This window comes from Lepidochelys kempii, chromosome 8, assembly GCF_965140265.1.
Source record: "Lepidochelys kempii isolate rLepKem1 chromosome 8, rLepKem1.hap2, whole genome shotgun sequence".
Lineage (NCBI taxonomy): Eukaryota > Metazoa > Chordata > Testudines > Cheloniidae > Lepidochelys > Lepidochelys kempii.
In genome coordinates this window covers 35,321,600-35,348,919 of record NC_133263.1, presented here as the reverse complement: position 1 = coordinate 35,348,919, position 27,320 = coordinate 35,321,600, and the positions used below count along the sequence as shown (strand labels likewise).

Genomic DNA, 27,320 nt, shown 5'->3' with positions numbered 1-27,320 from the left:
CGGGTCCAGGATTTTTGCTGCCGTAAGCAAAAAAATTTTGGGCCACCCCCGCTTTTTTTTCATGCCTCTGGCTCTGCCCCAACCCCGCCCCTTCCCAACCCCTTCCCGAAATCCCCAGCCCTGCCTCCCTCCCAGGGCGTGCCGCATTCGCCCCCCCCATTACTTCCTGTGGCTCCCCCCCTGCAACCCGCCACCCTAGCTCACCTCCCCTCCACCTGCTCCCCTGAACATGCTGGCCCTCGGCTTCTCCCCCTCCCTCTCAGGCAAGGGAGAGGCAGTGCGTTCAGGGGAGCAGGCGGAGCTGAGGTGAGCGAGGGTTGGGGGGGAGCGTAGGAAGTAACGGGGGCGGGTAGAGGAATTGCTCCCTGCTCCAGCTCACCACCGCCGCTCGGCTTCTCCTCCCTCCCTCCCTCCCAGGCTTGCCACGCCAATCAGCTGTTTCATGCGCGACAAGCCTGGGAGGAAGGTGGGAGAAGCGGAGCGGCGCGGCGGCAGTGCGCTCAGGGGAGCAGGCAGAGGCGAGCTGGGACGGCGGGGGCACATTTCTAGGGGCGGCATGGCCGGTGCCGGAATGCCACCCTAGAAATGTGCCGCCCAAAGCACCTGCTTGTTTTGCTGGTGCCTAGAGCCGGCCCTGCCTGTGTGACCACAGAACACGAGAGCTCTCAGCCTGGGCGGGAGGAATATAAGGAATTAATTGCATGCAGGCTGCTGGTTTCATTTTCATTCTCTGGGCTGCTCTTCTCAATGAATCTTCCGGCTCTGAATGAATTTCCACAAACCCCCACTCTGGGTATCTTCACGCAGAGATTTCAGTTGTCGTGTGGCAGAGCAACGGGTTCCAGTTTCTGCTCTTGACCTGCCTCGGAAAGCAAAGTGTGTTGGCCGGGGCGTGGAGCCAACCACCGGAGAAGGAGACATCACAGCAGCTTCAAGAATCACGGGCTGTTAATTGCACAGGTGAGCACAGCATTCCCCAGAAGGTGCAGAGCAGCTCCCGCCCTCCAGTGCCAGGGTAGCTGGTCCAGACCTAACGCCGACAGACAGCTTGAACCCTGCCTCTGCCTTGTTCTTATTCACTGGTGCTTTGGAGGCTGGAGGCAGCCAGGCCTTAGGAGGCCCATGGCTCTTTGATCCCACTGGCAGTGGTTCTCAGCCTATGGTCAGTCCATGCTGACCTGGGAAGAGGAGGAGACAGGGAATAGGGTTGGGAGGTGTCTGGTGGAGGGAGGATCTCTCTCTTAAACCGCTCCCCAGAATGTTGTCCTATGAGCCCATCGGAGCAGCAGTCGCCCTCCTGACAGAACTACATCCCACTCGGCCCACTTGGCACTGGGAGACCTGAGGAGTTTACAAAAACAACAGGATACAGATTAACACGGCTACCCCCTGATACTGAGGAGGTTAGACTCAACGGAATCTGACCATCTCCAACTAGCCCTGCAGGACCTTCTAGGTGACACAGCTTTCCTCCCACAGCCTGTTGGCCCATACTCCCCATCTCTTCCCCCCAAGCACAGCTCTCTATATGGCCACTAGGGCCCTGGCCGTTGTCAGGCTAACATGAGGGACAGTCTGATGCTACAGTGACAGGCACTAGTAGCAAACCCAGACAGACAGGACCCAGTTTGGGACATCAGGTCATGGCCAGTGCCGCAAGTACAGTTGCCACTCTCTGTAAGGGGGCAAGGATCAGCAGGTAGCTAGGAATTGAGATCTGCACTAGCCTAGCGCTTGGAAGACCTGGGTTTATGTCCTTGCTCCCCAATTTCCAATGTGATCCTGGGCCAGGGGTGCCAAAATGGGGGATCCTTGGGGGAAGGGGTGGCATGGGAGCGGGGCCTCGGGGGAAGGGGTAGTGCAAGGGCAGGGCCTCAGGGGGAAGGGGTGGCATGGGGGCAGGGCCATGGTTCGGGCGCCAGTGTCAGGGGTGCCAATTAAAGGGGGCAGGGCTTCTGCCCCCCTCTCCTCAGTTTAGGCATATCTCCTAGCCCCAGGCAGAGCTCTTAACTGAGGGCATGTCTACACTGGCAAAGTCTCAGCGCTGGCAGTTACAGTGCTGCTCAGAGAGCGCCGAAGGAAAACCGCTGTTGTGTGTTCACACTGACAGCTGCCTGCACAATAGCGCGTTCACACGTGCGGCATTTGCGGTGCTATTTGGAGCGGTGCACTCTGGTCAGCTATCCCAGAGAGCATCTCTGGCCTTGGCTACACGTGCACGTTATACCGCAATAAAGCCTCCCAGAGCGCTCTCACTCCCCGTCCACACTGGCAAGGCATGTAGAGCGCTCTGACTCCCTGGCTAGAGCGCTGCTGGTACTCCACCTCCCCCAGAGGGATAAGGTTTGCTGCGTATTGGGTGAGACGCTACAGCCTCAGTGTGAACGAGGAGTTACAGTTACAGCGCTCTGATTGCCCTCCGGAAACGTCCCATTAACTGAAGTGACCTCTCTTGTCTTTGTTGTGAACTCCGGCAGGAATGTGGAAGTGGCCCTTTCAAAGCTCCCTTATCAGCTCCGAGAAAAACCAGACAGACAGCTAATGTTTGCTTTGAGTGAATGAGAGAGAGGCGGGGGAGGGAGCGTGCAAGTGTAGCCGAGCCCTCTTTCTCTTTTGCCGCTAAGACTTGTGCATCCTGAGTTCTGCAGGGAGGTGCGGCTCCCAGGTTGTGCCCCTAGGGCAGGGAGTCAGTATTTCGTTTACAAACAGGCAGAGTGATTCAGATAAGAAAGGGCTGGTAATTAAATTAAGGATCTGGAAGTCCTCAGCTGAGCCTGTAAAACAGAAATGCCTCTGCCGGGGGTGAGGTTTAAGACAGAACACAGGGGATTCGGAAGAAGTACTGCCAAGATTACATTAAGAAAAGAGGGAAATGTGAGGGGGATAGGTGAAAAGAAGGGGCCAAAACCAAGGGACAAGGGCCGTCCTTACCCATACGCAAACTATGCAAATTTTCTGGTGCCCTGGGCAGCTGCTCCAGCTCCCCGCCCCACCTCTTCCCCAGGCCCCCCACCCCTCCCCTCCCCTGCCTCTTCCCACCGCTGTTCCCCCCAGCCTCACCCCCACTCTACCCCTTCTCCAAAGCCCCCGCCCTGCTCTGTCCCTGCCCCACTTCTTCCCACCCCAGCTCCAGCTCTTCCCGCCCCTGAAGACTGTAGCAGAGTCGGGCCTGCACTCACCTGCGGTGGGAAGTGCAGGGACCTGGCCCCAGCCGCGCCATAGCTGAGTGCTGGGGGGTGGTTCCCCCTACCCCCAAGCCAGCCCCACCCTTCCATGGAGACCTGGGGCCAGCCCCCACCACCCCCGCAGAGGTCTGCCCCCCCCCCCACACCCTGCAGGGGGGCTGCGTAGGGCCCCAGAATAGCTAGGGCCGGGCCTACCAAGGGAAGGGATAGCATGTGACACCATCACCATAGTATCTGAGCGCCTCACAATGTCTAAGGGCTTGGCTAGACTGGCACGTTATACTGCAATAAAGCCTCCTAGAGCGCTCTACCTTACTCCCCGTCCACACTGGCAAGGCACGTAGAGCGGTCTAACTCCCTGGCTGGAGCGCTCCTGGTGCTCCACCTCCCCAAGAGGATTACCGGCTGTTGTGTATTGGGTGAGAGCTGCAGCTCCAGTGTAAACGAGGAGTTACAGTTACAGCGCTCTGATTGCCCTCCGGAAACGTCCCATTAACTGAAGTGGCCTCTCTTGTCTTTGTTGTGAACTCGGGAGGAATGCGGAAGTGGCCCTTTCAAACTGCTTTTCTGGTCCAAGGGAAAAAACAAACAGCTAATGTTTGCTTTGAGTGAGTGAGTGAGAGGGAGGCTGGGAAGGAGCAGGGGTCTGAACTCACAAGACAGTGCTGACACACTCTCAGCACCCCAAAAGCCCACTCTCTCTCCTGCACATACACACAACACACTCCATCCCAGCCCCTCCCCATTTGAAAAGCACATTGCAGCCACTGGAACGCTGGGGTAGCTGCCCATAATGCACCGCTCCCAGGGCCACTGCAAGTGCTGCTAATGTGGCCACGCCAGTGCGCTTCCAGCTCTCAGTGTGGACAGACTGGAGCGCTTTCCCTAGTGCGCTCTCCGAAGGCTGGTTTAACCCAAAGCACTCTACAGCTGCAAGTGTAGACAAGCCCTAACCTGTTTCTCCTCACAGTCCCCCAGTGAGGTAGAGCAGTGCTGTTATCCCCATTGTACAGGTGGAGCACTGAGGCACAGAGAGACTAAGGGCCACATTTTCAAAGGTGTTTTGGAACCTAGCGGGATTTTCAAAGGCACCTGGAAGCTTAGATGCCTAGCTTCATCTTTGGGTGCCTAAAAACCTTTGAAACTCTGACCCTAAGGCACTGGCTTGAGGCCATACAGGAAGTCCATGGGTGAAGTAGAACCCAGGTCTCTCAGGACTAGCTCTCTATCCACTGGACCAGCCTCTCTCTCCGCTGCATGCTGCAAAAAAGCAGATTCTGATAGATGGGAGCAAAACCAAGAAGGATAGTTCTCTGAGACTTGAGCAAATGGTCCCAGGTGATTGTGAGAAAGAGATCATGTTTCAACTTGCAGATTGCACTAAGGGGCATATGAATGTTTAACACATCTGGCATGTAAATACCTTGCAACACCGGCTACAACAGTGCCATGCAAACACCTGTTCTCACTTTCAGGTGACATTGTAAATAAGTAGTGGGCAGCATTATCTCACGTAAATGTAAACAAACTTGTTTGTCTGAGCAATTCTCTGAACAAGAAGTAAGACTGAGTGGACATGTAGGCTCTAAAGTTTTACATTGTTTTGTTTTTGACTGCAGTTTTGTAAAAAAATAATAATTCTACATTTGTAAGTTGCACTTTCATGATAAAGAGATCGCACTATAGTACCTGAATGAGGTGAACTGAAAAATATTATTTCTTTTATTTTTTTTTACAATGCAAATATTTGTAATAAAAATAATATAAAGTGAGCACTATACACTGTATTCTGTGTTGTAACAGAAATCAATATATTTGAAAATGTAGAAAAAATCCAAAATATTTATAATAAATTTAAATTAGTATTCTATTATTGTTCAAAAGTGTGATTAAAACTGTGATTAATCATGATTAATTTTGTAATCAAGTTAATTTGTTTTGAGTTAATCGGTTGACTTAACTGTGATTAATTGACAGCCCTGCTTCAAATTTTGACTGCCTTTAGGTGTCACAAATACAAAAATAATGCCCAAAATCATCGTTTTGCTGCTGTCTTTTTAAAAGCAGCACACTTGGGTAAAAATACCATCAGCACTAATGGTTTTTCTCCAGATAAGCAAACCGAACCACTAGTGCATGAGGTTTTCACAATTTGTATAAATGTGTAGCTTTAAATGTATCAGCAGCAAAAAAGAGAAATGTTTTTCCATCTTTACACATTCTAAGTGCACAGACAAAAAAAAGTAACAAAAACTGGTTTGTTATTAAACATCTTACAAATATAACAGCAGCTAGCGCTTTGTTTTAGCAACAAATAAAATAAGCTGTAAGTGTAAGCAGGGTGTGAATGAGCTCTCCCTGACATCTAGTGATGAGCTGGGGGAAGACACTTCAGGAACAGACCTAGTTTGCATATTCATGCCTAATCTGCCTAGGCATGCGGCATGATGATGGAGCTGCTTTGCCAAAATGATCCCTTTTGGCTGGTGCTGGGTTACAGATCGCTTCAGTATTGAGAGCCGGGGAATGAAATGTTTTACTTATTGTATGAGTAAAGCAGTGGCAGCAGAGGCAACAGCAAACAGCCAGTTATAGAGGCGCAAAGTGACTGCACACATTGCTTGGTGCCCCTCCCCCATTTCTGGGGTGAGAGGTGAACCCTTGTGAACCCACCTCTGAACTCTGGGTCTTTGCTAACCAAGGACAGCCAACTGTGAGTAGGGTGCAGCGGAGGGAGATGGGGGGTGATGTGTTAAAGGGACATTTCTTTGTAGGACTTTCCCACCATAAGGTGGGAAACTGATGCGGAAGACACTGCCTCATCCACTGTGAGGGTGGGTTCGCTTAGGGTTGTGTGCTGATGAATGTGGCGGTTGTGTTTGCCCAAACTAATGCTTGGTTCCCTTTTCCTTTTAATGAAAGTTCTCTTTACACACTCAGTGCTTGTGAAAGGGGAAGTATTGGCTCTTAGAGGCACTCTGGGGTGGTGGTAAATTTTCCCAGATTACTAGGTGGGGGCTTGAGCCAGTTCTGTGTTGTGTTAAGAGGAGCCCCTAGATATTGAACCCAGCCCTCCTTAGTGCCAACTCCACCCAGCAGAGGGGTAAAATAAGATTTTAGCTTTATTAACAGCTAAAAAGTTTAACTGTATTTTTATAACATCTAATCAAATACAATTTGTAAATCCCAATTTTAAAATAAAAAATTTGCAAACCTTAAAATACAACCAAATAGTTCTTCTATGGGCTTAAACTAAAATAAGGTTTTTGTTTATAATTGTGGTTTTATGAACCAAAACAAAGGTCCGATCCTATGGGGAACTGATTAATTTAATAATTATATAATAATTTTATAATAATAAATATAATATAATAATATAATATAATTTTATAATAATTGGGCCTAGAAATTTAACTTAATTGTCAGCTCAACTGTAAAAACTATATGTAAATTCATAAAATGTCACAATACCCTGTAATGATAAGTGTAAATGGGAGAAGTTGCACAAGAAACACACAAAAACTAAATCAGTCCAAACGAAAAGGCTACTAATATAACTCAAGCACTAATATAATTTAAAATTGTGTTTGGTAAAGAAGAAAAGTATAAAACCAGGAAGCAGTGAACCAAAATCAGAAATTGGGGCTACTGTAATTGGTAGACAAAATAATGAGGGGAGGGCAAGGGTGCCAGAATGGGGGAGCCAGGAGGCCATGCCCTCCTATGTTTTACTAGCCATAAGGGCAAGCGATGGTGGCGAGGGGATGGAGAAGAGCAAGCGGGGGCAGGGTTTTGGGGGAATGGGCAGCATGGGGGCAGGGGCTTGGGTGGAAGGGATAGGGTGGGGGTGGCCCCCCCCCTACACTGTTAGGGACCTTCTGCCACTCCTGCGGGAGGGGCTATTCCACCCATCACTCGCATTTTGGGTTCTTAAAGAAAAAGACTTAAAGAAAAAGAAAAATTGACTGCTGGAGTGAGTGTAACCCACACACCTCCAGCATGTGGTGGTCTGTCCCATCTAGTGGCAGAGAGAGAGAGAGAGAGAGACAGTGTTTTCCCCAAAAAGAAAAGGAGTACTTGTGGCACCTTAGAGACTAACCAATTTATTTGAGCATAAGCTTTCGTGAGCTACAGCTCACTTCATCGGATGTATGCTGTGGAAAGTGTAGATCTTATTATATACACACAAAAAGCATGAAAAAATACCTCCTCCCACCCCACTCTCCTGCTGGTAATAGCTTATCTAAAGTGACCACTCTCCTTACAATGTGTATGATAATCAAGGTGGGCCATTTCCAGCACAAATCCAGGGTTTAACAAGAACGTGGGGGGGGGGGTAGGAAAAAACCAGGGGAAATAGGCTACCTTGCATAATGACTAAGCCACTCCCAGTCTCTATTCAAGCCTAAGTTAATTGTATCCAATTTGCAAATGAATTCCAATTCAGCAGTTTCTCGCTGGAGTCTGGATTTGAAGTTTTTTTGTTGTAAAATAGCGACTTTCATGTGTGTAATCGCGTGACCAGAGAGATTGAAGTGTTCTCCGATTGGTTTATGAATGTTATAATTCTTGACATCTGATTTGTGTCCATTTACTCTTTTATGTAGAGACTGTCCAGTTTGACCAATGTACATGGCCAGCAATGCCCCTCTGCCATGTACATTGGTCAAACTGGACAGTCTCTATGTAAACCTGTCAGTGTTTTCCCCAGGAATTGAAAGGGGGCGGGGGTGTTCAAATTTACAGGGGGGGGAAGAGGGGGTCAGGGCCGATGAAGGGTGAGACCGTGAGCATGAAGGTGTGCTGTACAGCACCATAGTAAAAACTGAAAAATGTTTCATGACCATTTTATTAGATTTAACTCATGTTCTAAAATCATCACACAAATTAAAGTTGGCTACTCAAGCCTTCTGTGAAGCACTACATCTACATCCTTCTTGGTTTCTTGTTATAATTTTGCACAACTCTGTTAATGAACTTCCTGAATGCAGTGCATTCATCTTTGGTGGCTTCTCATGTGTCTGGTACTTCCATTCCTTCAGCTGATATGCTCATTAGTTCATTCACATGCTCAGGCAGAAGGCAACTTCTTTCAGAACACAAAATTCTATTCAGTGATGAAAAAGAACGCTCAGCTGTAGCTGTTGTGACTGGGAGTAGCAAGAGATGAATTCCTACTTCTTTCATCCCAGGAAACAGAGCACAAAGATCGGGTCGAGCCACTTGTGATGATAAAAAAGAAGTTGAAGTCAAATCTTCATTCATTCATTGTATGATATTCTACTCTGTGTTCAAATTCTCTATTCTGTCCTGAGCACATGGCAGCCCCATTGCTGGTAGTGCCTCTCTCCACTCAACTTTTGGAGTTTTATAGGACAGGGATCCGTAAAAGCTACGTAGAGGTTGAGTAGAATCTGGAAGTCGCTGTTGTAGATTTTTAAGAATCAAGTCTATGTACTTTTTCAGTTGTCTTAACAAACACTTCTTGTCCTCTTCACTTAAGGATTCAATATAAATGCCTTCATTAGTCAACTTCTGGATTGAAGTCTTTGCTTCTTCCAGTACTTTTTCAATTGATAGCTCTCTGATTGATCCAAATATAGCGTCTATTGCTGGACAAAGATCTACTACTGTTGTAGTAGATGCCTGGATGGCATTGTTTAATGACCGAAGTGGTTTCAACAGTAGACTTACAAGAGAGAGAATGGCAATAGTCTTCTCTGAATGTAGTAGCAAAAGTAATCCACCAGCTTCACTACTTAGATCCATCCCATCTTGGTAGATACTTCCCAAAGCCAGTAATAACGGCTGGAGTAATTTTAAGACAACAGCCAAGGATCGCTCATGAGAAAGCCAGAGGGTTTTCCCAGGCTGGACTAATTTGAACTTCAGTCCCAGTGTGTCTTCTATATTTTCCAAGATATTCAGTCTTTTTGGACTCTTGCTGAAAAAAGAATATAATGAAGACATTAAATTTATAGCTTTTTTAATGTCTTTTGAAGAGTCTGCAGCTCATACTTAGCGCTAGTTGGAGTAGATGGCCTCTGCAGCGTGTATAGGAGAGATTAGGGTTACACTTTTCTCTGAGCAAAACTTGTACTCCACCTCGTCTTCCAGAGAAGTTTGCAACTACATCAAATGCCCAAGCAGCCATCTGTTTGGGGTCCAATTGACGAGCATTTAACTCTTCTAAGATGTGGGTTGTCACAGATGCAGCCGATGTGTCTTCAAGAACTTGAACATCTGGAAATGCATCTACTGGCCTACCATTGACATCAAGATAACTACACAATGACTTAATACTTGATGCCCATTTGCATTGGTGCGTTCTTCAGCCATGTATGCAAATTTTTTGAACGTGGTGAGAGAGTTCTTCACATTTTCAACTGTTGAGTCTTTCACTGTTGCACCGCATGCTTCTAGCCAGTCAGTTGAGTTTCTCGCAGAAGGATAGTGAGCATTTGCTGGTCTTGTTCAGAACCAGTGTTCAACTTCAGGATGAACAAGTGACAATGCACTTAACATTGGCCTCCAGTTTGTAGTGTGTGGTATCTCTTGCTTAAATAGAAAGTATGATGCCACAGCCATGTGTGTTCGCATGAACTGTGTTGTGTCTCTAGTATTCTTAACAGCCTCATTAGCACTCACCGGTGTTGTCCTTGGGCAGTGGAGACTCAGAGTTCAGAGGTGCTTTCACATGAGTTCACCTCCCAGGTAGGGGGCAAGAAGGTACCTTGTTCGTTCCTCCAACTGCTCACTGTTCACTCTGGCCACTGTTGTTCGCTGTGCCACCGTTCACTCCATCGCTCTGTTGCCAATGGCCCTGCGCCGTCACCTTCTGCTGCCACCTGCCACTGTGACCTCTGCGAGGTGGTCTCTTGTGATTCCACCCAGCTCTCAGTGATTTCAGCTGAGCTCTCAGTGGGGGAACCTCGCTGCTAGTGCAGACTGGGCCGTCTCTTCCACAGAAACACTGTCCCTCAGCAGGTCTAAGCACTTAGACCTGGTTATCAGTGATTTCAACTGTAGTGGTCACTTAACAAAACAAGACTATCTATGGAGCCTAATCAGCTCTGTTTTTAAATAGTGGAAAGGGGCAAGTCAAATAGTACTCGTGACTCAGGCAGACCATCAAGCAAAATACCTGTCCCCACCCTCTCTCTTGATAACCTCAATCAGCACAGGCTAAGTACAGTTCTACTGCCCTTTACTCATACAGTAAGAATAACAATATTTCATTTCACCACCACCACCACCACATTCAAGTGATTGGTAACCCAACCCCAGCCAAAATCTATCACTTGGACAACTCAGCTCTGTTTGCTGGACACCTAGGTAGATTAGGTGTGAATGTAAATACAATCCGGTTCTGAAGCCTTTCTCCCCAGCCCCCAGCTCATCACTAGCTGTCAGGGAGAGCTCATTTAGACTTTGCTTACAAATCATCATTTGAAATTATTAGGTTGGCCAACATCACCGAAATGAATGCACTGACATTGTCATAAAAAACCAACAGCTGTATAAGGAAGTTAGTCTATGTTCATATTTTTCAAATCTATTATACTTTTTCAGATACACGTATTTTATCATACACACTTTAAAACCATATAAAGTGTATTAATGTTTCAATTTCAATTCAGTTTTCCAAACAATCACTAAATTGGCAACACTGAATGTAACTAGTTCACAAAACTGAGGGGGATGTTGGGGAAATTCGGGGGGGGGGTGTACATCCTCCCCCCCCCCCCACCGGGGGGGTGTAGGGAAATCCCTGGAACTGCTGAAGACCGCGGTCTGTCGGTGTTACATGATCTTCACCTTCATGGCTGTCACCCCTGCCATGTCCTGAGAACCCGGGTCTTTGTCATCCTAAGTCTAAAAAATGTCCTGACCAGGCCGAAGAAACCAAGCCAAATGACACTGTGAGGCTTTTCTCCTGCTCCTCCCCTCCAGTGTGTCCTTTTCCTTCCCCACCTTTCCTCCTGTCTAGTGAGAGTCTGGCTTAGACAGCCAAAAGTGTACATTTTGCAACATGGCTGTACCCTGTGATCAAACCAAGGCAGCTAAATGCAATGCCCTAAATAGCCCAACACTGGTACAAGTTTGCTGAGTCCCAAAGTAGCTAATAAAACTGCCTGTGTTTCTCCAGCAGTAAAGTTGCAAGTAAAAATCAACCCCAGAGACAGAAGCGGCATTTTTGATCTTTGATGCACTGTTCTGTCCCCTTCATGTATCTTTGTCTTGTCTTCTAGGAAATGGGATTGGACTTTAACAGCTATTGCAATGACAGCTCCAGCCCATTTCAACTAACTTCTTTTCTCACTGCCCCACTCCCAAAAACCCAGTTATTATCATATTTAACACCACCTAAAAGACTGTCAAAAAAGGGTTTTTTTCATTCTAAAAACCTCTCTCCAGCTAAAATGCGCAAAAAAAAAAAAGTAGTTAAAATAAGGCTGTCTTAAACCATTTGAAATGTAAAGTGTTAACTGTTTTTCCTTCTTTTCTATATTTTTAATAGAAGGTTAAAATGATTTTTAATGGTCTGTTTGCCATGGCACTAAGCAAGCTAAAGTCTCTATAGACCCAACCCAAAACCTTGTTTAATGTTCAACAGTGACAGTGTTACATTCCTTTGGTCCATACAGTCTGTCTAAATTAATGCAACAGTTTTGGCACCCAAGATGGGGTCTAAAGGGTTAATATATACACACTAGTGACTAGCTAATATCTTCGCAAATAAGCAATTAGTTTTTAAAGCTGATTTAAAACAAAACAGTTTGTTTTAAAATTTTACATGTGTTATTCTGGTTTGCAAAGCAAACCATTAATGCTTTTGTTTTTAAAAAGGGGGTTGTTTTAAAGTCATACATTCTTTTAAAATTTTTTAATAAAGGCTTTGTTTTGTTTTCTCCCCCCCCCTTTATTTTAGGGTTTGTAGTTTTTATAAACAGTAAAAACTTTAAAGGTTTAATGTAAAAGTATTTTTTAAAAGGAAAAGCAGAAAGCATACAGGGAGTGGAAGAAGGGAGGGATCAGCAAGGAAGCTACCTTATTGAGGTCAGAACATGTAGGGTTAAAGTGAGACAGGCTAAAAGTCAAGTAGAGTTGGACCTTGCAAAGGGAATTAAAACCAATAGTAAAAGGTTCTATAGCCATATAAATAAGAAGAAAATAAAGAAAGAAGAAGTGGGACCGCTAAACACTGAGGATGGAGTGGAGGTCAAGGATAATTTAGGCATGGCCCAATATCTAAACAAATACTTTGCCTCAGTCTTTAATAAGACTAAGGAGGATCTGGATGACCTTGTAAACTCGAGTAATAGTAATAGGATGAAATTTAATAGTGAGAAGTGTAAGGTTATGCATTTAGGGATTAATAACAAGAATTTTAGTTATAAGCTGGGGACGCATCGATTAGAAGTAACGGAGGAGGAGAAGGACCTTGGAGTATTGGTTGATCATAGGATGACTATGAGCTGCCAATGTGATATGGCCGTGAAAAAAGCTAATGCGGTCTTGGGATGCATCAGGAGAGGTATTTCCAATAGGAATAAGGAGGTTTTAGTACCATTATACAGGGCACTGGTGAGACCTCACCTGGAATACTGTGTGCAGTTCTGGTCTCCCATGTTTAAGAAGGATGAATTCAAACTGGAACAGGTATAGAGAAGGGCTACTAGGATGATCCGAGGAATGGAAAACTTGTCTTATGAAAGGAGACTCAAGGAGCTTGGCTTGTTTAGCCTAACTAAAAGAAGGTTGAGGGGAGATATGATTGCTCTCTATAAATATATCAGAGGGAAAAATACCAGAGAGGGAGAGGAATCATTTAATCTCAGTACCAATGTGGACACAAGAACAAATGGTTATAAACTGGCCACCAGGAAATTTAGACTAGAAATTAGACGAAGGTTTCTAACCATCAGAGGAGTGAAGTTTTGGAACAGCCTTCCAAGGGAAGCAGTGGGGCAAAAGATCTATTTGGCTTTAAGATTAAACTCGATCAATTTATGGAGGAGATGGTATGATGGAATAACATGGTTTTGGTAATTAAATATTCATGGTAAATAGGCCCAATGGCCTGTGATGGGATATTATATGGGGTGGGATCTGAGTTACCCAGGAAAGAATTTTCTGTAGTATCTGGCTGGTGAATCTTGCCCATATGCTCAGGGTTTAGCTGATGGCCATATTTGGGGTCGGGAAGGAATTTTCCTCCAGGGCAGATTGGAAGAGGGCCTAGAGGTTTTTCGCCTTCCTCTGTAGCATGGGGCACAGGTCACCTGCTGGAGGATTCTCTGCTCCTTGAAGTCTTTAAACCACGATTTGAGGACTTCAATAGCTCAGACATAGGTGAGAGGTTTTTTGCAGGAGTGGTGGGTGAAATTCTGTGGCCTGCGTTGTGCAGGAGGTCAGACTGCATGATCATAATGGTCCCTTCTGACCTAGTTATCTATAAGTAGGAAAATAATGTTTTAAATTGTTGGATTGCTAAAGCAATCTTTTACTAAAATGACAACTTAAATGTCCACCCTCTTGTTAACAAAATGCCAACTCAATAAAAAGCTGCTACCCCATTAACTACACATTAAATCTCAAACCACCAAAAGCTATTGCAACAGCAAACTTTTTTTTGTAATTTTTATAAAAAATATCAACCCCAAAGAGCCAGAAGCTGCATTTTCGACCTTTGCTGTTCTTTTTTGTCCCCTTCATGTGTCTTTGTCATTTTTTGTCTTCTAGGAAACAGGACTCGACTTTAACAGGAAAAGCAACAATGACGGCTCCAACCGATCTCAAATAACGTTTTTTCTTCCTTCTAAAATCTCTCTCCAGATAAGAAAAAAAGAAACAGTTGCTGAAATAAGTTTTACTTACTATTCTATATTTAAAATGCTTTAACTGTTTTTCCTTCTTCTCTATATTTTTAATAAAAGATTAACAAGACCTTGAATGGTGTTTGCCATGATACTAAGCAAAGTAATGTTTCTGTATACCAAACCTTGCTTAACACTGTTTAAGGTTAAACAGTGACGGAGTGATATTAACACCTTTGACCCACATAGTCCATCTAAATGAATACAACAGACCTCACCAAGTCCTTTGGCATTTGGTCTTTTCAGATACCCCTAGCTCAGAGGGGATCAAACGAGGCTGCTACTTCCCCCATGGGATCCTGAGTGGGTTCATGCAGATCGGAAAGGAATCCAAGGTTCAAGATGCTGGTCTGGCCCCCTCAGTGCTGGGAATAGTGCTGAGTCGAATGCTGCAAAATTCTGTGGCAGCTGCTTGCTGTCTGCTGATGTTTGAGGCTGATGATGGAGGTTCTCATTAATTTGTTCCTCCGTAAATCTCTCCTTGGGCTGGCACAGAGCCAACTTAGCATCTTCAGTCCACCTCACCACCCAGCCTTGGGTGCACATCTGGGGCAATGGATGTCCTTCTGTCCTCGGTCTCCCCAGCTGCAAGAATGATCCCTTGGGGCCATTGGCAGCCAGTACAACTTAGAGAAGCCCTGAGGCTGCTCTAAGTTGTGCCTTGGGACTAGACCAGTCTCGGCAGCCGCAGGATCAAGGAGCTGCAAAGGTGGCTTAGAGGCATCTTTGTGCCACCTCCCCCCAAATGACCTCAAGCATCCAAAGGCTAGTCCTGAGGATCTGTCCCAGAGTCTCACGAAATGCCCAGCTGGTCATGAATTCTCTAAAGCCATAACAAGCTCCCTACAGTCTGATCCTCTCTCAACATGGTAACAGAGGGTCACTTGACCTTAAAGAGCTCCTGAAGCAGGAAAGAGAGGACCCTAAGAAAGCTTCGAGGTTAGATTTTCAAACATCGCTACTTGCATTTTAAGGGCCAATTTTGAGACCTTGTGAGGAAGATGACTGACTAACCACCCCACCAAATCAGTGCACGTAGGCCAAATTCCAGCCCTTTGTGGGAAGTCTGCATGAGATAGATTTGCAAAGAGGATCGACAAGTAGTCTGGGTAGGACACAGCTGGGATGAAGGGCACCTGCTCATCCAGGCTAGGCTGGGTTAGCAGTGACCTCTTGCTGCACCTTCTCCCCACCTCCCACACCACCAGGATTTGGGGCCATTGGATCTGCTCTGTGTTGAGCCTGATTGCCCATGCCCCTGTTGCTTCACCAGCCTGCTTACATACCCCCGTGCCACGGTCCCTTGGAAAGAGCCATTTTAGAGCAGTGCCCTGCAACATGCAGGGCTAAACCACCCCAGAGGTGGCTGCATGTCAGTGGTCAATGAATAAATTGTGTAGGTTTATGAAGTGCTTTGGGATTCTGCACGATGCTCTAGAAATCCAAGATCTTATTGTCTTATTTGCCTTATTCCTAGCTGCTTTTTAACAATGTCTGGGACTGTCCTCTGGGCTGTTGTTTTTATCAGTGTTTAAGATGTCTGGGTGTGTCTGTTTGCTGCAGATGTCTCATGAAATGGAAAGACCCAGCATCCAAACTCCCCTGATCATCCCCAAACCTCGGGGGGAACGGGCTCACTATGCAACCTGGGGCTTCATTGCTCTTTGCGTCTTTGCCCTGTATCACATGGAGCAGTCCTGGCACCATGTCGCAGAGAACTTCACCTTCTCCTTAATGACCCTGCAGATCGGAGTGCTGCTCAAAGGGGTTTGCAACTTCGTGGAAGAGATTTGGCATGTGCAATCCAGGTAACTGAGTTTACAGCCCTTTGCTCTTGAGAGGCACACTCAGGGTAGTACTTGTAAATGGTCCAGAAAAGAAAGTAAGAGAACTAATCCCTGTGAGGGAGGTGGGCGAACAAAGGTGCATGGTTCCTACTCGCTATACAGGAGCTGTAAAGGAATCCAAAGAGGCATAGGCTTTGCAATCTGGTCTCTGTGGTGGTTTCCCATCTGCCCCACTCTCCTGTCTGTTGATGTCCCTTGGGTTTTTCAATCCTTCCCTCTTCTCTCTCTCTCTAGTCTTTTGTGCCTTTACTATTGGGAACAACTCTGCAGATTGCCCATTACCCATAATGCCCAGGCAGGAAGATGCATGACTATTAAGTCACAACTTAGGGCTGTCTCATGCCCATGTCCCACACACCTATTAAAGCCCATGGGATCTATGTGGGAGGATGTTCTCTGAGGGGGTTCTCTCACGTTGTCCTGTGTGGGGTCAGGGTTTGCTTCGTCTCTGGCGCAGGTTCACATCCAAACCCACCAGATCTCTCTGGGTGCCATATCACCCCAGTGGAGCCAGGCTGCCTGGGCCTGCCTGGGCTGAGGTAAATCCCAGGGCCTCCAGTGCAGAAGGCTCCCCAACAACGGCACTCCACACTGGGGCTTGATTGCCTTCCCCAGTAAACTCTACAGTGCTGGTTGGGGAGGCGGCAGGCACTGCCGTAGCTGTTACTTCCCCAGCATGGGCCCACCTGCTCCCTGCTGGCTGAGTCCCCACCCATCTTTTATAGGGATCCCCTGGGCTGGGGAGGGAGAGAATGTAGAGAGGTAAATACTGGTGTCCTCCAGGGGTCTGTACTGGGCCCAGTCCTATTCAACATATTCATAAATGATCTGGAACAAGGGGTAAACCGTGAGGTGGCAAAATTTGCAGATGATACAAAACTACTCAAGATAGTTAAGTCCCAGGCAGACTGTGAAGAGCTACAAAAGGATCTCACAAAACTAGGTGACTGGACAACAAAATGGCAGATGAAATTCAATGTTGATAGACGCAGAGTCATGCACGTTAGAAAACATATTCCCAACTATACATACAATATGATGGAATCTAAATTAGCTGTTACCACTCAAGAAAGAGATCTTGGCGTCACTGTGGATTGTTCTCTGCAAACATCCACTCAATGTGCAGCGGCACTCAAAAAAGCGAACAGAATGATAGGAATCATTAAGAAAGAGATAGATAATATGACAGAAAATAACATATGGTCTCTATATAAATCCATAATATGCCCACATCTTGTATACTGCGTGCAGATTTGGTCGTCCTCCCTCAAAAAAGATATATTGGAATTGGAAAAGGTTCAGAAAAGGGCAACAAAAATGATTAGGACTATGGAACAGCTTCCGTATGAGGAGTGATTAATAAGATTGGGACTTTTCAGCTTGTAAAAGAGACGACTAAGGGGAATATTTTAGAGGTCTATAAAATCATGACTGATGTGGAGAAATTAAATAAGGAAGTGTTATTTACTCCTTCGCAGAACACGAGAACTAGGGGTCACCAAATAAAATTAATAGGCAGCAGATTTAAAACAAACAAAAGGAAGTATTTCTTCATACAATGCACAGTCAACTTGTGGAACTCCTTGCTGGAGGATGTTGTGAAGGCTAGGACTATAACAAGGTTCAAAAAAGAATAAGATAAATTCATGGAGGTTAGGTCCATCAATGGCTATTAGCCAGGATTGGCAGGGATGGTGTCCCTCGCCTCTGTTTGCCGGAAGCTGGGAATGGGCAACAGGGGATGGATCCCTTGATGGTTACCTGTTCTGTTCATTCCCTCTGTGGCACCTGGCATTGGCCGTTGTCAGAAGACAGGATACTGGGCTAGATGGACCTTTGGTCTGACCCAGTATGGCCATTCTTATGTTCTTATCAATACAGTGGGGGTCTCTCCTTCTCAGGGCCAGGGGTGTGCTGGGCCTGGAGGCTGCTCAGCATGCCGATCTGCAAGGTGCAGACTGATAACCCTGTCTCCTTGTCCCTCAGACACCACAGCAGCTGGTGGAGGGTGGTGAAGGCCTGCCTGAGCCCGAGTCTGCGCTGCTACATGCTCCTGCTGCTGGTCAACGTCTGCACCTACATGGCCCTACTCAGGGACACCGGGATGCAGCTCTTCCTCAACCTCAACCTCGGCTGCCTCTGCCAGCTCCTCAGCTTCGCCTTTGGGCTTCAGGTAAGGGCAGTGCAACCCTCTGCTCCCCAGAGAATCCCCAGAAATCCTGGCGGGCATAGGCCAGGCCTGCGTAACCCAGGCTATGTGGTGCTCTGCCCTCCACTAGTGGACAGGCCACGTATAACACTTTGAGTCTTCTAGCTACACCCTTTGGGCTAAGGAGCCTGGGTTCTCTAGTTCACATCATGGACTCATGCTTTAAGGTCCCAAATTCCCCACAAATGGTGACCCATCCCGAGGTGTCTCATTGCAGCTGCACATGGGAATTGCACCAACTGAACCCAATCAGTTTTTCAATCAATTCTGTGAACTCATTGGGACCTTTTGTGGTGGCTGCTCTGAAGTGGGTTGGAGCACCGTTCATCTCAGTCTAGTGTCATTTGTCGTCTTACAGGTAGAACAAGGAGCAGTGGGATGAAACTGAGCAAAGGAAAACTGAGAATGAAGATAGCTCACGTGGCAAGGGGCTCTGCACTGGTGCTACGTATCCTGTCCAGGCTATAAAAATCACCAGCGCTAGTAATCATTCCCACTAGTAATAGTTAATAACAGGAGATGCTTCTTCAGGATGAGATATCTGTGGAAGACATTCCTTGGTCCTTTACATCTGGACTGGGACAAGCACTGAGGATTACGCTGTAGGGCATGATCCTGCATCACAAAGAGGGTGGAGAGCTGAGCTGCTAGGTCAGGCCCATCTCTGATCCCTAGGGAGGTTTAATCTGTACCAAGGGAGATATAGGTTAGCTATTAGGAAAAGTTTTCTGACTCTAAGTGTAGTTAAATCCTAGAACAGGCTTCCAAGTGAGGTTGTGGAATGCCCATCACTGGAGGTTGTTGAGAAAAAGTTGGACAAACACCTGTCAGGGATGGTCTAGGTTTATTTGGTACTGCCTCAGCGCAGGGGGATGGACTTGATGCCCTCTCAAGGTCCCTTCCAGCCCTACATTTCCATGATTCTAAGATGGAACCTCACCATGTTTGCCCTGCCTTGTCTGCACATTCTGCTCTTCTTCCAACTGAACTGTTTTAGAAGCCACGATGCAGTAAACTTCCTTTCATTAGTGCAATCCCTTAATATTTGATATCATCGTCCTGATGCCGCCATCTGTCTCAGCAGGGAAGCTAGCGAACCACTCAATCCAACTAGCTTTTAATGAGCACTACCACCTCAGGGTTCCAGTACCATCCCCAGCACCCGCAGAACTCCCACTGGCATTAGAACGTTGGCATTTTTAAACCTGGCACTCAAGCAAATGCTTGGGAGGAGGGGTATATTTAGCTGCTGTCTCCAAAGGGTTAATTAATGGGAGTGCTGCAGGCTTACAAAGCTACCCTCTGCTCTCGATAATGCCAGTGTAAATCCAGGGTATTTCTAATGACTTCATTATTGACACTCCAGATTCAAGGATTAGAAAACATGCCTTACAGTGATAGACTTCAGAAAGCTCAATCTAGTTATTTTAGCAAAGAGAGGATTGAGTGGTGAGTTGTTTACATGGGGAACAAATATTTAATAATGGGTTCTTCTTATAGCTTTCTCTGCTAGATTGAAGATTAAAAAGCTGGAGGTTGAAGCTAAACAAATTCAGACTGGAAATAACGCGTACATTTATAACGGTGAGAGTAATTAACCACTGGAACAATTTACCAAAGGTCATGGTGGATTCTCCATCACTGGCAATTTGTAAACCAAGATTGGGTGTCTTTCTAAAAGATCTGCTCTAGGAATTATTTTGGGGAAGTTCTCTGGCCTGTGCGATACAGGACGTCAGATTAGTGATCACAATGGTCCCTTCTGGCCTTGGAATCTACGACACCACTAAAACTGAGAGCAAAGTTTGGCCTATGGTGAGAAATAGAGACCCTTACAGAAATTTTGAACTGAGAGGATTTTGGTGTAAAAGGAGGATCTAGGATGCTCAAGGGGTTTGAACACCTACTCTATATAATACTATTCTGGGATTATCACAGTCTGTGTGTTACGCTGAAGCTTGGACTCTCTGTTGAGTCAGGCTGAAGTGATGGACACAGCTACAAGCATGGCTGAGAGCTCTTTTGTTTGGAATGTCACCATGTTCAATTGCCACTAGGATTCACCGTCTGTTACCATCCAAGTTTTAAATTCTAGGCCATTTTGACTTCTCAGATTTCACCCCTGCAACAGCAAGGCATGTATCTATGCCATGCCAAGAGTCCTAGGCCATGATGATATCAGAAGTAACTCAGCCAATCACCACTCTTATTCTATAGCTAATTTGCATGCAGTAGTTTCATGGATTGTAGAGGCAAGCTATGCAGATGATAGATCATGTGTCTCAGCTCCCACACTTGTGTGACAGCATGGGCTTCCAGCCACTGGTCCACAATAAAATTTTTGGACCCTTAGATTCTTTGAGCATCTCAAGCAGGGCACTTGCAGGCTGGATTTCTGGGCCCAACTGTGCCACTGAAACCTTCGGCCTCATAGTGGTATATAGCAGACCTGGAAGTTATACATGTGTGTGTGATCAGAATTGGGCCTGCTCTTTGATCTGGGATAAGACACTTAACACTGGTGGGCCTGTTAAGGGAAGATGATGATTGACCAGCCTTGTAGGGCTGCTGCGGGAGTTGACTAGGGTTGAGTTTGTAAAGTTCTTTGAGGAACTCTAGACCTGCAGCGTACAGCTCATGCAGGGGAAAGCATGGCTGCTTGGCTTTCAGGTGTATTCAGAGAGACAGCGGGAGACACAGTCACCAGTGTGCATGGAAGGAAATCCCGCTTAGTTTATGGGATGGTTTATTTATGGCATTTCTTCCTTCAATCTGTAGAGTCCCTCCGCAGTGGAAATGTCTGAAATCTGTGAAAAGAACAACCGCAACGTAGCACATGGACTAGCCTGGTCTTACTATGTGGGGTATTTAAAGTTAGTTCTGCCACGTAAGTAGTTGTTTCCCTGTTTGTATAGGAATACAAAATCCTTTATAATAAAACTCCTCCTTTGCACACGTTAAGGGGGAGCCAAATAGCCAGGCAGAAAGCTGCTGCCCTGAATTCATTTGTCTCTGCTCCATGTTCTCTTCCTCTAAGGCCTTAAAGACTTGATCAGTGAGTTTAACAGAGCCAATAACAATTTGCTGAAGTGCAAGGAGACTTGGAAATTGCATATCCTTCTCCCAGTGAGCTGTGAGATATACGATGATCTGCAGAAGGCTGACAGCCACATCCAGTACTGGAAGGATCTCCCGGCGCTGCAGCTCGACCGGGCTGGCACTAAATGGAGAAGCTACAAACAAAGCATCTATAAAATTTTGGGTGAAGACAAAAAGGTACATTTAACATCACACTTCTCTAGCTGAAGGGCCACGGGAAAGACGGATGTGAGCAGAGACAGGCCTGGAACACAAAGTTTAGCTGTGGATACAAATGAGAAATTCAGGTGCAGGATTTTGGCTTGGGCCCATCTCTAGCCAGGAAACATGAGTAGTGTAAAGGTGGCCTCGCTCCAAGATAGGGCTGTAGAGCCTCCAAAGGGCCAGCTCAGAACAGCATCCAGCAGTTGGGATGAAGAGAAGCACATGCCTTTGCACAGTCCTGGGATTCACACAAGGCCTGTCCTTGCAGCCATAAACCTCTGCAGGAAAATCCCAGTTTACTTACCTCTACGCAGCAAAGCTCCGGTCTGCACTAAATCCAGCTACACCCAAGAGCAGCACTGACCCTGTTGTATTGGGAGCAACAACAGCCTTTGGCATATTACCCCATGCAGCAGGATAAGGCCTCCCTGTTCCAGCCTCCCTCCATCCCCTCATACACACACTGCCAGTTTGATCACCGTCCCTGATTGCTTCTCTCTGTTCCCATCTGTCACTGGCACTATCAGGCCGTGGCAGACACTAAAGTGCCTTGTCCCCCTGCCCGCTTGGACAGCAGAGTGCTGACTGCACCAGTCCGGCTACCCAGCATAGAGGCAGACTCACCCCCATGCTCATGAGCAGGCAGAGAAAGCAGCTGTGGGGAGTCTCTTGGTTGCCCAGAGGCAGCAGGGCCAGGGTTCAGTGGGGAGGGAGCTGTGGTGGTCCTTGCATGGATGAATTTGCACAAAGCCCCCGAAAGCCTAGGTCTGACCATGCTTGGCAGAGCTCTGGCAGCTGCTGTGTTGTGCATAAGAGGGAGCCCCAAAGGGTTCTGCCAGCAGCGCTGGGATTCTCTGGGGCCAGCTGCCTGGGGAGGGATGCCTTAGCCGTGGTCTCAGGACTGCTGGGGTAATGCCCACGTTTCTCCCTCTCCCATCCCTCTAGCTGAATTACTGCATTGTGGAGTACGCCCCCCCCCTGCAGGCCCTCTATGCTATGTCCCAGGATGAAAGCGCCACCTTCAGCCGGGAGGATCGCCTGGAGCAAGCCCAGCTCTTCTGCAGGACTTTGGGGGAGATCTTACAGCGCTCCAAGGAGTGCGCAGGCTGCTACCGGCTCATTGTATATGAGGGTGAGGAGTGGGGGACTGCAGAAGGGGAGGAGAAGTGCTGGGTTCCTCTCCACACCCTGATCCTCAGGCACAGGAGCTCACTGCGGTCTCTGGTGCACACTCAGCACTGCAGTTAGTATCAGGATTATACCATCGTCTCACGGGTGCTCTCTGGTATTCACTGTGCTGGATAAGAGGGGCTCAGGGTCCCCATTGTATGGTGCATGGGCCATTTAATGCACATGGGCTCCTGTGGCATGGGTGGCTGAGCCCTCTCACACCACAGCTCCTTGGGCCACAGGGAGGTTTCTGCAGTGCATTGGGGACCTTTTATGTGCAAGGCCTCCTGATTAATGGGGTCCCCAATGCCTCTCCTCAGGCTCTAAGACAGAGGGGATCCCAGAACACAGCCACTATCCCTCAGAAATGACTCTGATGTTGTGGGTAGGAAAGCCCTTACCATCTGCCTGTTTCTCCTGAGTTTGCTGGAGTTGGATGACAAAACCCCAGCAGGACTTCCTAAAAAAAAACACTGGGAGAGGAACATTTCTCATTTTGCTCAAATTCTGAGCGAAATTTTTCCGTTTTTTTAGTTTTCATTTGGTGGGGAAAAAACACACCCACTCACTCTCACTCTTTCACTTTTCTCCACTGGAGAAAGGGCGGAAAAAGTTTAAGAAGTGTGAGAGTGGGTTTTTCCCCCCTACATTCTCCTTCTTTTTTGTGTGTATTCCCCCGTTTTCCATTGGGGGAAAAATGTTAAACTTGGGGGGGGCTCAGGGTCGCTGATAAATTAAATGTTTCCAACTTTTGTGGGGGCGGGGGAAGAGAAAATTTTCATTTTGGTCAAAAGGCATTTTCTTTCCCCTCCCCCAAAAATGTTTGGATAGAAGAGCATACAGCAGCTTTACATTTCACCCCATCTTCCAACACTCAGCAAGTCCAATACCAGACACTGTGTTAGCAGCTGCAAGGCTTGAACCTCTGACCTTTAGGTCTGTACAAACCCACCTCTGTTAGCCCATAGTGTAAAAGTCTCCGCAATCTCTAGCTGTGGCCTGGTCACCACTAAAGGCACCAGAATGCCCCACCGTGTAGGTGTGAGATGCATGAGCAGCAATGGTGCCTTTTCTTGCTGAAGAATTTGGAGACTCTGCTTGCTGGAGACTCAGCTTGCCTTGGATTCCAGCCCACTGGAGCCAGCGGGGTTTGTTTTCTGTTTTATTTTCCAGAGTCAGGAGACAGCGACAGCCATTTCCTGTCAAAGGAGATCCTAAGGCACATCAGACAGCAGCACCTGGAGGAATACACCATGTGCGAGGGGAATCACGAGCCCACCACCTTCCTCTCAACAGAGCCCAGCATCCTGATCAGTGACTCGGAGCTACCTGGGCCTCTGCGGAGCGATGGCTTCTGAAACGTGTGGATAGGACTGTCAGGTTACTCCCTCTTCAAGCATACAAAGAGAGAGGACCAAGACAGTCAGGGCCCTCCTTAGGCATAGGCAGCAGCTGTGTAGGGCACCCAAAAATTTGGTGCACCCCTGGGTCTTAATGTCCACCCTCCCACAACTTCCTATCCCTGTTCTGACCCTTCCTGCAGGCTCCCACCACAGCTGGCTGCTGTAAGTCTTCCTTCTGAGGGAATCTAGTACCTAAACATGAAAAAAGAAAAGGAGTACTTGTGGCATCTTAGAGACTAACCAATTTATTTGAGCATAAGCTTTCGTGAGCTACAGCTCACTTCATCAGATGCATACTGTGGAAAATACAGAAGATGTTTTTATACACACAGATCATGAAAAAATGGGTGTTTATCACTACAAAAGGTTTTCTCTCCCCCCACACCCACTCTCCTGTTGGTAATAGCTTATCTAAAGTGATCACTCTCCTTACAATATGACAGGTTTCAGAGTAACAGCCGTGTTAGTCTGTATTCACAAAAAGAAAAGGAGTACTTATGGCACCTTAGAGACTAACCAATTTATTTGAGCATAAGCTTTCGTGAGGTACAGTTCACTTCATCGGATGCATACTGTGGAAAATGTAGAAGATCTTTTTATACACACAAAGCATGAAAAAATACCTCCCCCACCCCACTTTCCTGCTGGTAATAGCTTATCTAAAGTGATCACTCTCCTTACAATGTGTATGATAATCAAGTTGCGCCATTTCCAGCACAAATCCAGGTTTTCTCCCCCCACACACACACACAAACCCACTCTCCTCCTGCTTTTCATACACATTGTAAGGAGAGTGGTCACTTTGGATAAGCTATTACCAGCAGGAGAGTGAGTTTGTGTGTAGGGGGGGGTGAGAAAATCTGGATTTGTGCTGGAAATGGCCCACCTCTCCCCCTGCTGTCAGGCCATCCTGACAGAATGATGGATATGAGCACTTGAAAATTTTTGTCTTGTTTCATTCTCAGATTCTTTCTAGACCAGAGGTCCCCAATCTGTGGGGCAAGCCCCCTAGCGGGTCACCAAGGAATGTTTGGGGGGTGCAGCTGGGGCCAGGCCCAGCCCCGACAGGAGGGAGGGAGTGCCACCCAGCTCTGCCCCTGGCTCTGTCTGCCATCCCCGCGCCCAGGGCTCCACTCCTGGCCCCCCACGTGGGGTCCTGGCTCCTGGCCCCGCACCCAGAGCTTCACTCCCGGATCCGTGTCTGGGGCTCTTCTCCCAGCCCCGTGCTCAGGTTCTCGGCTGCCAGTCCCACGCCCAGGGCTCCGCTCCCGGCCCCATGCCCTGGGTCCTGGCTGCTGGCCCCGCGCCTGGGGCTCTGCGCCCACCCTCAGCTGTGGCCCCAGCCTTGGCCCCCTTTCCTCTGTCTGTGGCCTCCTCTCCAGGAGCTGTGGCCCCCCTCCCAGCCCCAGCTCCGGGAGGGGGTGGCACGAACAGAGGTAAGTGGGGGCACGAGGTAAAAAGTTTGGGGACCAATGTTCTAGACTCTGCCTTGAAACTGGCACTTAACTGGCTTGGTTGATCTTTTCTATCATGGTGAGAGTCTAGCTGCGAGAATTAATGTGAATTGCAGGACACATTGATCATCGACACTTCGAACGCACTTGCGGCCCCGGGTTCGTCCCGGGGCTACGCCTGTCTGAGCGTCGCTTGAAGGTCAATCGTCCCCGCGGATGCGGCGGTGGCGGCGGGACACGCGGGCCTCTCTCCTCCCCTGGCGGAGGAGGGGCCCGGTCGGTGAGCCCAGCGCCGCCGCCCGCCCCGCGGAGGGCGCGGCTGGGGTGTCGCAGGCAACCGGGGTCGGTCCGTCGCCCCCCTTCCCGTCCTCGGGAAGGGGAGCCCGTGGCTCTCCCCAACGCCTTCGTCCCCCTAAGTGCAGACCTGATGCCCCGGAGCGCCCGCTTCGGGGAGCTCGTCCTGTCGGCGGAGGAGCGGCCTCACGGCGGCCGGTCCTGTGAGCCCCGTCGCCCCCATCCACTCTCCCGTGGCCCCCCCGACCCGTATCGTGCCCCACGCTCGCGGGACGGGGTGGGGTGGAGTTTTCGGGGGACGTTGCGTTGGGGGTCGGTCGGGGAAGCGGGGCTCGGCCGTCGGGGGTGCCGGCTCCCGGGTCCCGAGGGGAGATGGGCCTGCCCCGCGTGGCTGTCTGTGAAAAAAATGGGGGAGGGATAGCTCAGTGGTTTGAGCATTGGCCTGCTAAACCCAGGGTTGTGAGTTCAATCCTTGAGGGGGCCATTTAGGGATCTGGGGCAAAAATTGGGGATTGGTCCTGCTTTGAGCAGGGGGTTGGACTAGATGACCTCCTGAAGTCCCTTCCAACTCTGTGATTCTGAGTCTCACATTCTTGTTCAGTTGCAATATTTTCCTTCGGCAAGGCTGCTGTGGGTAAGAAGTTAGCTGTGTTCATCCCAGTCCCTGTCTTGTATCGTACATCTAAGTTGTAACCTTGCCGTTTGAAAGCATGTGCTAGAGATGTTTGAGACCACTAGCAGTGGCTTTTTAAAAATGCTGTTAGACGGTTTATAGTCACTTTGTACGCAGATGGTTTCCCATCCTTGACCATAGTGGTTGAACTCTTCAAACACAAACTCTAGGGTAAGGCATTCCTTTTCTGTTTGGGTGTATCTTTGGTCCATTGGCGATAGTGACCTTGATGCAAATACTATTGGCTATTCCTGGCACAGGAGTGATACCCCAAGCCCATCTCACTGGCATCACATTGCCTCTTTGTTCACTTTATAGAATGTCAGGTTAGGATAGCTGGACACCAGCTGCTGGATCATGCATAACCATCTTCACACTGCAACTTTGTCCAGTAGTTGCCTCAGAAGGTTGCATACATCTGAGAGGCTTGGAAAAAAATTTGTTAGCCAGGTGAGAAATCCTAATAGTCTCTGGACTGATTTAATATCTTTAGGTGAGGGCATCTGCTGAATTGCTTTTACCTTTTCAGGGTCAGGTTGTAGCCCTGGCGAGATCAGCAAGTATCCCATGCATGGCACTGCAGTCACCTGTAGTCTCCTCTTGTTTTTATTGAATTTAAGATTTACTTCCCTGGCTCTTTCTTGCAGACAGATGAGGTGGTGGTCAGGATCTGCCACACTGAGGGCCAGATTTAGGGGCAGGTGACCTTGGGGTGCCGGGCTTGGTAGGTTCCAGACTTGGGGTGCTGTTTTTGTTGTTAGTGACAAAAGGGAAAATAGAATGTTTGAAGTAAAATGTTTCAGGTATTCCATAGGAGTTGAGCCTGTCTTCAAGGAAACTCATATTCATCAGAAGAAGAGACAGTTTGGTTACAAGGGCAGAGATGAGGTGATGGAAAGTTG

The 27,320-nt window shown here is 47.7% G+C and overlaps 1 protein-coding gene across 1 annotated transcript; it reads left to right on the top strand.

Moving 5' to 3' along the window:
• Positions 1 to 25,633, top strand: STING1 (stimulator of interferon response cGAMP interactor 1). Its single transcript, XM_073356030.1, has 8 exons — positions 1 to 22; positions 808 to 960; positions 15,629 to 15,873; positions 17,899 to 18,085; positions 20,900 to 21,008; positions 21,159 to 21,397; positions 22,370 to 22,556; positions 23,768 to 25,633. The coding sequence occupies exons 3-8, from the start codon at positions 15,629 to 15,631 to the stop codon at positions 23,950 to 23,952; spliced, it is 1,152 nt and encodes a 383-aa protein (XP_073212131.1). The 5' UTR covers positions 1 to 22; positions 808 to 960; the 3' UTR covers positions 23,953 to 25,633.
• The last annotated feature ends 1,687 nt before the right edge of the window (positions 25,634 to 27,320 follow it).

Excerpts from the sequence above, each read along its gene's own strand:
- STING1 (XM_073356030.1), top strand. The coding sequence starts at position 15,629 with ATGTCTCATGAAATGGAAAGACCCAGCATCCAAACTCCCCTGATCATC. Across the intron at positions 15,874-17,898 it reads ATTTGGCATGTGCAATCCAG|ACACCACAGCAGCTGGTGGA; the intron begins GTAACTGAGTTT and ends CTTGTCCCTCAG. Across the intron at positions 21,398-22,369 it reads TTTTGGGTGAAGACAAAAAG|CTGAATTACTGCATTGTGGA; the intron begins GTACATTTAACA and ends CCATCCCTCTAG.